At 37.4% G+C, this 11,077-nt stretch overlaps 1 protein-coding gene across 1 annotated transcript; it reads left to right on the top strand.

Annotated features, from left to right (window-relative positions):
- The first annotated feature begins 4,361 nt into the window (after positions 1-4,361).
- Positions 4,362-6,818, top strand: LOC122046534 (terpene synthase 10-like). Its single transcript, XM_042607277.1, has 7 exons — positions 4,362-4,603; positions 4,676-4,955; positions 5,044-5,434; positions 5,532-5,750; positions 5,859-5,997; positions 6,100-6,333; positions 6,414-6,818. Exons 1-7 carry the CDS (start codon positions 4,388-4,390, stop codon positions 6,711-6,713), a joined length of 1,779 nt encoding a protein of 592 aa, XP_042463211.1. The 5' UTR covers positions 4,362-4,387; the 3' UTR covers positions 6,714-6,818.
- Positions 6,819-11,077: the final 4,259 nt, after the last annotated feature.

Raw genomic sequence — 11,077 nt, 5'->3', positions numbered from 1 at the left:
GCTCTAGAAGTTTTAATATTAAAATTATTAGTTTGGCAAAAAATTCATTAATGGTCTTAAAATTTTGAAAAAAGTTTATTCTAATAGAGGATATATTGTATTATCACTGTAAAAAAAATTGAACAAAAATTATAATAGATAGTTTGCAAAAAAAAAAAAAATATCTAACTACAGTAATTCCTAGTCTAACAGATTAATTAAATAAAAGAAATTAAACTAGGCATGATTTTGGAAACTAATATAGATTCCTACCTACTAGATTGACATTATATTTTCTAGGAATAAATTTTCCTTTTATATTTCTAATTTAGCCTTTGTGAAATCTATAATACCAATTTAGCCCTTGATAATTTCTTGAATTTGAAGTAGAAAATTTTGAATATGTAGAATTTTTTTCAAATTTTCTATTTTTTCTTTTAACTTATCATTTTCAATTTTTAATTTATTGAAATCCTCTAATAAACATGATTTTGCTAATATCATTTTTATTTCTTGATTTTTCCTTTTTCATTTTTTGTTTTGAGTGTACACATTGATTTAGACATGATTTTTACTCCAAAGTATAATTGATCAGGAGGTAAGAGACATACCTCACTTACCATGTCGAATCTGAAACTAAATTCACCCCCTGCATCACTGCATTTATCTGATGTAGCTCTCCTTTCATTGATGCTAGCTTCCGAGTTGCTTGGTTCTTCGTGACTAGCCATCAATGCTAGTCTAGCATAGGCTTCTATCTCAGATTCGGATGACGAACTTTCTTCCTAAGTGTCCTTGAGATTTTTATGCTTATTTCGCCTTAGCCCTTTGTCTTTCTCCTTCTTGAGCTTTGGGCAATCCTCCTTTATGTGTCCTTTTTGGCAATGGTAGCATCAAACCTTTCTTTTATTTCTTGGATTTTTTCTACACTGCAATTCTTTAAACTTGTTATATTTAAAATATTTTTTAAAACTTTCTTACAATATAAGCTTCTTTGTCTGCATCAATATCTAAGTCTGACTCGGGCTCGTCCTTCTTGGTGGCTCTTAGTGTCAGGTTCCGGCTTGACTCTTTTCTTGTACTTGCACATCTAGATTCATGTAATTCTAATATTGAAAAAAATTCTTCTAAGGTACTTACCTCCAAGTCCTTAGAGATATAGTAGACATCTATAATTGAGGTCCACTCTAGGGTTGTGGGAAAGGCGTTGAGTGCATTGTGGACCATGTCCTGGTTGGTTATCATTTCACCGAGATTAATCAGTCCGGTATCAACTCCTTGATCTTTGTGTGTAGTTGAGCCACCATCTCACCTTTTTCTAAGCAGAGGCTTGTTAGTTTACTCCGAAGAATATCTCATCATGCAAGCTTTGCTTTAGATGTGCCTTCCTGGAGTTCCAAGAATTTCTGTAAGAGTTCTTTGGCCGAGGTATAGCTTCCAATGCGATTGACTTCTTGAGGCGGTAATACACTTAGCAAGTGGTTTTCCACTTTGTTGTTGGCTACGAGTCACTTTGTTCCTTCTTCATCCATTGATTTTCTTCTTTCGATCTTCTCCTTGTTAATCCTTAGGAACTACAAAATCATACTTTATTATTAAAAGAATTTTAAAAACTATTCTTAGAAATATCTTCATTCGGCATTTTCAGTGTGCGAACTCCCCCTCGAACTTTAGTGGGTTGAGGCTTAGCCCGACCATTGATTTCTTTGCTTCAGTTGGCGGTTAGTCCTTCTAAAGTGTCTTCGCTCTGATACCACTTGTTTGTCCCAGTGCGCTCGATAAGAGAGGAGTGAACTGCCTAAATTGAAAAATGTACCCTTCTCAAAGCTTTTGACTTAAGTGAATACAAACACTTTTAAGAAACAAAACTAAAATGCATAAAAATAAGTACGAGATAAAAGTATTTACTTGATTTGTAATCAGGGAGGTTGCTAATGCAAGACTAATGAAGCTCATGTAGTAGACTCCTTTTTCAACACAAGTTGGAGGCGGAGAAACCTCGTACAGGACATTGATAGCTTAGAACTTGAAGACGAGAATTGAAAACTCAAATATAGAAAAGTGTTGTTCTAAAATAACTGAACCAGGGCTCTATTAATAGTACTCTGGTGAATTTTATCCGTTGCTGACGTGGCACGATCCGGATGCCTGAACCCTCTACACGCGCCCCCAGTAGGGCAAACTTTATCTCCTGTAACTGCTGGTAGATAGAGTTTTTTCATGTTCGGGCACCTGGACTATGCACAAGCACCGAGACCGTTGCTGACATGGACCCGAAGAGTGATCCACTGCGACAAGGCGTCCTTTGGGCACCCTAGCGGCTCGGATGCCCGAATCGGTCAGCTTCGTGTTAACCATCCGGTGCCTTCTCCAGCCACTACCTTCTTCTCCAGTGGCTTGAGTGATCCTCTGGCTTTCTAAAGTTGAGTTCACCCGAACTCAACTCTAGCCTTCTTTTCTCTAACAGTCTTCCACTCCAACTTCTCATCCCTCGAAAACGCCGCGCGCTTCCTTCTCGTCCACCAGCATACTCTTTCGCATCACTTTCATCCCTCAAACGCACTAAGTCTATCAACTCCCTTCTCGTATCATCCTTCTCGCTAGCTGCGTCTTCCGCTTCTTGTGTTCCTAAGCTCCTGCACATTTAGACACAAGGATCAAATACACAGGATCTAACTTGACTTGATTGATCACATCAAAACCAACACGGGGTACTTATGAAAACATATGGAAATCAATTTTCATTTTATAATTATGTCTTACATTCTATAGAGGTTAAAATTACTGATTTCTTTACTAGGTTACTATCCAGACAATGTTTCAACATACTAGCAAGTAAAGTCGACGTTAGAGATCTCCCATTTAGGGATGAAGCTTCTCAATTTTGAGATACAAGAGGTGTAAGATTATAAAAATGGAGGGCAAATGGGAGGTGAGGACACTAACATAGGAAAAGTGTAGGAGAAGTAGGAGGTAGTACAAGACACTCTCAATCCTCACCACTCTAGAAAATACATTAAAGAGTTTAGAGAAATAACAAAATAAGTCTTTTAACAAACTTAAAAGCTCACAATATATTTTAATCTCAAAAACTTCCTTTCTTACAAATAGAAAAGGGGTAATGCTAAATAGCCATAATCTGGCCACCCAGAATATATACATACATGTGTATGTATGGGTATTTTAGTAATATCATATGTAGATATTAATTATATGCATGTGTTATAATTGAGAGATAAAAATTTCTAACTGACCAGATTCAGATCAACAAAATTTATCTATAGAAAAGATAGCTTTTATATGCGGAACAATACTCTAAAATGAGTCAAACTGCTTTAAATGGTATTTGTATTTCCTAAAACCTAATTAAATGGAATTTATATTTCCTAAGACATTGAGAATGAAAGATAAGTTTAATAATGAAACAAAACATGCAGAGATATTAAAAACTTGCTTTCAAGTATCAAGAAAACCACCAAGAATATCAAATGCAGGTTGATTCTTTTCAATTCTTAAATATTATGAAAAAAGAATAATGTTAAATGATCAGAATTTGATCATTCAGAATATGTATATGTATATGTATGTATGAGTATTTTAATAATATCATATGTATATATTAATTACATACATGTATATGCATACATTATAATTGGAAGATAAAAATTTTTAACTTGTCAAATTTTGACCAACAAAATTTATTGTTATGAAAAATCTTCCTTTAAGTAGTTTCATATTTCCCGAGCAAGTTAATCTTTCCTGAGCACCGTCGTAAATTTCCCAAGTAGGCTTATCTTTCCCAAGCAGATTAATCTCTCCCGTACACTATTATAATTCTTGTTTGACAGTTCGAGCACTTTTATAGAACTTACCTGAAAATTATATAAAGGTTTCCTATTAGCATGTCCAACTTAACAAACTTCAGTTAAAATTGTTATAATTTTCTATAGAAATATTATTTCTGAGCACCGGATGTTTTTTTTTTTTTGGTTGCAAACTAGAAATCCATGATTTTCCAATGAAATATGACTTGTCCGGTAATTTCATCCCCAATAAAAGCAATTAGTTGAAGTTGACGCAAAAATTTGTTGGCTTTTCGAAGTGTTAAGCATTGTCTCGTTGATTATTCCACGTGACCATGTCAAGTCAAATTAGCCATTAATACTTTCCTTTATAATTGTCAATTGACTAAGTATTACTTATTTGTTAATTCAACTGACCGAGCACCATAATACTTCTATAAAATATATACCTTTTAGACAAATGAATAAGATCCAGAAGTTTGTTATTACTTTTCTCTAACACATACAAGTCATGGAGACTTCCTCTGCTCTATATAAAGAATACCCCCAGCCCAACCAATTCAACGCATCAAGCAGCCTCCAACAATCTGACAAGCATTACGGTAATGATAATGTCTCGTTATCTTCTCGCACCATCATACATCCCTTTTGAGCCAAAGATCTGTGTTCTCCGGCGATCCACCACCACCACCAAGAAGCCATGCTTCCTGCTCATCCATTGCACGGCCGACAGGCAATTTCAGGCGTTGCGAAAATCGACCCATTACCAGCCCAACTCGTGGAGCAACGACTACATACAGTCACTCACCGTTGACTCTCCGGTTAGTACAACTCCCTCAACATCTCTGTTTTTTCTTTTGATTAAATCTAAATCAAAACTTTATTCGTTAAAGGTAGAGGAGAAGGATCAGACAACGAGAATAGTGTTACTGAAAGAGAGAATTAGAGAAGTAATATGTGAGAAGAAGGAAGTAGAAGAACAGCTTCAGCTGATCGACCACCTGCAACAACTTGGAGTGGCTTATCATTTCAAAGACGAAATTAAAGATGCTTTAACTACTATTCATGCATCATTGGAAGACATAATTAGTTTGCAGCTGAAGGATGCTGACGTCCACATCACGGCACTTCTCTTCAGACTTCTTAGACAAAACGGGTTCTCAATCACAGACGGTATATATATACAGTAGCCATGTAACATTTTATAAATATGATTAATTAGCTGAGACAAATGATATAATGTCTGAATTAATGCATGCAGATATCTTCAAGAGATTCAGGGATGAGAACGGCCATTTCTTCGAAGTTTCCGTTGAAGGAATGCTGAGTTTACATGAGGCGGCTTTTTATGGCAAGGAGGGGGAAGTGATACTGCAGCAGGCCATTGATTTCACGACTCAGAACTTGAGAAATCTCCTGAACGACCAAGGATCCATTACTGAAACTGATCTAAAGCAGAAAGTGTCCCATGCGTTGGAGCTTCCATTGAACTGGAGGTTGGAAAGACTACACACCAGATGGTTCATACAATTCTGCAGCCAGAGCAAGAAAGACAAGCGCCGTATGATTAATCCTGTATTTTTAGAATTCGCTAAGTTGGACTTCAACAGGGTTCAGGATACTTACAAGAAAGAACTCAGCAAACTTTCGACGTATAAATAATTAGTAATATTGTAGCCATGCATGTATCTCGAATTCTAAAGCAGCTAGAGCTCATATATTATCTATTATATATATTTGATGGAACAGATGGTGGTCAGATCTTGGACTTGCCGAGCGTCTGCCATTTTTCAGAGACAGGTTGATGGCCAACTATCTGTGGACAGTTGGATGCGCCTTTGAACCGGAATATTGGAGTTTTAGGGAGATAGAAACCAAAGCCAATTGTCTTATCACAATGCTGGATGATGTTTACGACGTCTACGGCAACTTGGAAGAGCTTGAGATATTCACAGATACAATAGAGAGGTAATTAAGGAATAGTGAGTCTATCTAGTTCCAACTCTCAACTTATATATAGATGATTAATGTTTGATTTTGATATATACATGCTCGTATATAATTGATAAATTTCAGGTGGGATGTTATTGCGATCGACAGACTCCCTGATTACATGAAACTCTGTTTTCTGGCCGTCTTCAACACAGCAAACGAAGCAGCTTATGAAGTGGTCAAAGAAAAAGGCTTCAACGTGCTGCCATATCTAAAGAGAGCTGTAATATGTTTACTCACTTTCACCAATACTAAATTTAGTTCTTATTAACTGAAAAACATAACTATTGATTAAATAATTAGTTATTTTGTTCGATATATGCAGTGGAGTGATCTCTGCAAAGCCTTTTTGTTGGAAGCTAAATGGTCTCACGAGAAGTACACCCCCACAGTCGAAGAGTACTTGGCGAATGGATGGATATCGATATCAGGGCATATCTTTCTCACTCATGCCTACTGTTTGAGCCCATACGTAACCCAATCAGACTTGGAAAATTTCAGCACTTACACACAGTTTGTACAGTGGTCGTCCATGAACTTTCGCCTCTACAATGATCTGGTATATATATAATTAATGTCTCATCTTTTTTTTCTTTCATTTTAATTCTACCATTAATTAATAAGTAATTGCATGTGCAGGTTGAAACGGAAAAAAGTGATGACTGCTCAGCTATCCAATACTGTTTGATGCAGGAGAAAGATGTGTCAGAGGCAGAGGCTCGGGAGATGATCAAGGAGATGATCATGGCAAATTGGAGAGCCATGAACGGGGATCGAATGAATTATACAACTCTGTTCGAGGAAAACTTCAAGATTTGCGCGATCAACCTTGATCGAACGGTGCAGTTCTTCTACAGGGGTATGGATAGATACAGTGAGGCCGATGGAGAAATCAAGGATTCAGTGACCTCATTGTTACTTGAACCAATCGAGCTCTAGAATAAATACGTATACTATATATATTTGCATAAGCTTACCATATAAGATAAGGGTAGTGTTAAATGATTAAAATTTGACCAACTAGAAAATATTTTGTAAGTCATTGTCAGGACATTTTAGAAATATCATATTTATATATTAATTATATGCATACTGATCCTGTCCGAAAGTTGAGTCGGATGAAAGCAGGCTTTGTTGTGCGAAAAGTTAACGGAGAGTCGTCGAAGCGCTGGACGTGCTGGGTACCTCCTTGTAAAGGTTCCCACGGGTGGTTGACAGAGAGGGATGATTAGGACGGTGACGTTGTCGCTCTGCACACACTCAGACGAGTCCACCAGTCGTTAGAGACCAGAAACCAGGGAAAAAGTCCCCGGGTCAGGCCCTCCGACGCTCAAGTCAGGTACTTTTTCCCCAGAAAATGCAAAAAAATGACGAAAAGTAAAGACTTAGTGAAAAATGACGAGTGAGCGTACCTGCATAAGGGACAAGGCATCCCTTTTTATACTGCAGCGAAGATTCCTGGGTCTAACGAGTGTCAGGGAATGTCGGCTATCAGGCTTTGTCTGGAGGTGGTTGACACGTGGCTCTTCCTAATAGGCTGGCGGCAAAACCGAAGGGGTGTTGAGCCCCGACCGTTGGCATATTCCCTGACACCTTGATTATTCCCTCTGACAAGCGGTTACGATTCCTTGGCTGATTTGTCTGTAGCGTCTAACCGATTCGGGATCTGGACTCGCCCTGCTCTTATATACTGTTGCCCTCGACTTGTATGTCCGATCTGTGCTAAGCTCATGTCCAGATCCGCCTGTCATTTGCTACCTCCGATCTGCATATCGCGATCTGCACTCCGGGTCTGTATCCAGACTGGTGATCCTTGACTTGGGTGTCCTGATCTGTACTCTGGGTTTGGTTCCTGATCCGCATCTGTCTGCTGTTGTCCAAGGCATGTACGTCCCGACCTGCACGTTGGGTCTATAACCAGACCTGTTATCCTTGGCTTGAATGTCTCGACCTGAGCGTCAGGTCTGTAACCAGACCTGTGATCCTTGGCTTGCATGTTCCGACCTGAGCGCCAGGTCTGTAACCAGACCTGTGATCCTTGGCTTAAATGTCCTGACCTGTACTCTGGGTCTGGTTCCTGATCTGCATCTGTCGTTATCCAAGGCATGTACGTCCTGACCTGCACGCTGGGTCTATAACCAGACCTGTGATCCTTGGCTTGAATGTTCCGACCTGAGCGCCAGGTCTGTAACCAGACCTGTGATCTTTGGCTTGAATGTCCTGACCTGAGCGGCAGGTCTATAACCAGACCTGTTCATTTATAATCTCCATCCTTGGCTGTACCTGACCCACGGGCCCGTTTATTACTCACTATCATGGCTGGTCTTATGATCCCCTCCTTTGACCATCCTGTCTGCTGAGATTTTGACTTTGGCCACGTAACCTGGACTTTTGACCCCCTTGATCTCCACATCGGCTTGACAGCTGACCTGCCGCGAGGGCTTGACTCCTGACTTTCCTGCCCGCCAGGTCAGCTTAACTTCTGACCGGCCACGGAGGCTTGACTTTTGACTCTTCTGTCCACCAGGTCAGCTTGACTTCTGACCCACTCATGACCTTGACTCATGACCACATCCTCCCATCGACCCCACATATACATTACAATTCATTTCTAGTTGATCAGATTCTGACCAACAAAATTTACTGATAAGATAAAAACGAATATAGATGTATGATAATATACCAAATTAATGAAAACATATTTTTATGATTGAAAGAAAAAAAACAAAAATCAGAAGCAAGACATATATAAAAAAATTAATTAGAAAGAATATTACAATGATATTGGAGTAAATGGAGACGATCAATATTTTATCTTTTTCTTCAAATGATTTAAAATCCCGCTGTCCATGAATCTCTTTTTGTAGCTAATAATTAAATAAATCTGGACTAGTTTCAATGCACTAAAATGGATAATTAATAAAGAAGAATATCCCAATCAATTACAGCATTGACTACCACGATGCAGCTTAAATAGAGGCAAGAATCTCTCACGCATTTCATCCTTCATATTCTGAAGCCTAGGAGTGTACAATGTGTAAAGAGGCTTATAAATGAATTTTTTTAATTGAATTTATCAACAACTTAGTTCATGAATATCTGATTCATTTACAATCCTACTCAAGTCCATTTTCCCTCTCCAAATCCATAAAGAAGCACATATCTTTTCAGAGTGAAGTAAATTTGTTATATATATATATAAACAAGTCCATGCTCTTCCATCTTAATTTGTATCTCCTCCTGCAAAAGTTCAACTATACCTTGAGAAGAAAAAGGGAAAAAATATTGGAAGTTAAATTAAACTTGTATACATAAATCATAAATGTTTGATGTACATGAACCAAGTGAAACATGAATCTTATAATTCATATATTTGGATAAAATAAGTTCATGTATTTACTTAATGATGTATGATCTAGAAGTTTCTATTGAGTAGTACTCATGTAATGTGAAGTTACAAGATAAGTATTTTTTTTTCAATACAAAGTCATTATACTATAACTCTTCTTCTTTTCCTAGAAAACTTTTGAGAATCTACTATTTTCCAACAAAGTGGTATCAGAATCAATGACATCAAAATTCTTTTCTTTCCAATACTCCCAATTTACTAGACTCAACTATGAGAATTGGTCAAATGAAGGCTATTCTTGGATCCCATGTGTATGTCCTCTGTAGGGCGACTAGAGGAAGGTGAATAGCCTGTAATAACAAATTAGCACTTTCTCTTGCTTCTAAACTTAGCAAGGGAAAACACACATAATCCAAGATAGTAGAATGTTCACTATCAAGCTTCTTCTTCGATAAAGTCGGAGGCAGAGTGACCCCTTACAATGTTTAAGCACAAACAGAAATAAAACACGAATTCAAAAATGAAAGTATAGTGTGTATATAACTTTGAGGACCACGGCTCTATTTATAGTTCAATGGTCACAACTAGTCGTTTGCTGACGTGTCGCTTCTTGGGGGCCTGGGATGGGTCCGGGCACTTGGACTTGGTAGCCTCAATCCACTCCTCAACGACTCTTCATCAATGACTTATCGGCTCCCGATGCTTGAACCCGGTCCGGGGACATGGACTCTGGTGATGATCCTTGTTGCAACAGGCTTACTGATGTGGCCCGAGGGAATCCAGGCACCTGGACCAAATCCATGCTCTTGGAATCCGAGCACTTGGACTCGGTCAACTTCGAGGTTGATAAATTTTCTGTCAGTTCACTTGGGTGATCATATCATCCAGTCGTCCAGAGTTGAGTTCACCTAAACTCAACTCTAGTCTTCTCCTCGAGCAATCTTCCACCCCGGCTTCTCATCTCTCGGAAGCGCTGCACCCGTCCTCATCCGTCGATGTACTCTTTCACAGCTCGTCGTCCCTCGGATACACCGAGCCCATCGACTCGCTTCCCGTGCCATCATTCTCGCTCGTTGGGTCTTTCGCTTAACTTCTTGTGTTCCTAAGTCCCTGCACACTTAGACATAAGGAATCAAAAACACAGCCTAATTTAACTCAGCTAATCATATCAAAACCAACCCGGGATACTTACAATCTTCCCGTTTTTTATGTGAATCAACCCAAGTTAAGGTAATATTAAAACAAACAATAAAACAATATTAATTTACAATTTAAAAAAATTACGATCAATTCAATTCAAGAAAAAATATTAAATTATATACTTCCCTTAACTTAATTCCTAATTTTCTTCCCCTTTGATCATATATAAAAAAGGAAAGATTGATTGGATACTAAAAAAATAAATAGATTAATCGAATCTCTATGAATGAGACAGAAAGATTGTAGTAATATGGTTTCCCCTTTAGTTAAAGTTAATTTTATTTTATGTTGGATTTTTTTAATAGAATTTTTGGCTTTTGCTATATATAAAATATAAATATAAATATAACTTTTACTGTATAATATAATAATATAAATATAATTTGACTTTTATTATATATAATATATGGATTTATGGAATATGATTGAATTGTGTAATAGGAATAATATTTCCTAAGTAAAGTATATGCCGATATAGCTATCCATCTATCCACATATCTCATCTCATCTTTCTTTTTTATAGCAATTTTGCTTGTAGCAATTTTGCTTGTAGCAACAGAACTTAGGTCACATTATATCATAATTTCTACTTTTTTTCTATTATATTATAGAAAACAAAAAAAAACACTATGATTCCCTATAAGGATATGGGATATGTACATAAAAAAGACTCATTCCGATATATGTGTAATAATTTTTGTTTTGGGGTGTGAGTTTACATATACATATATCATATATATATTGTTATATTTAA

This window comes from Zingiber officinale, chromosome 2B (assembly GCF_018446385.1).
Source record: "Zingiber officinale cultivar Zhangliang chromosome 2B, Zo_v1.1, whole genome shotgun sequence".
NCBI classification, from domain to species: domain Eukaryota; kingdom Viridiplantae; phylum Streptophyta; class Magnoliopsida; order Zingiberales; family Zingiberaceae; genus Zingiber; species Zingiber officinale.
This window is presented reverse-complemented; position numbering and strand designations above follow the sequence as displayed.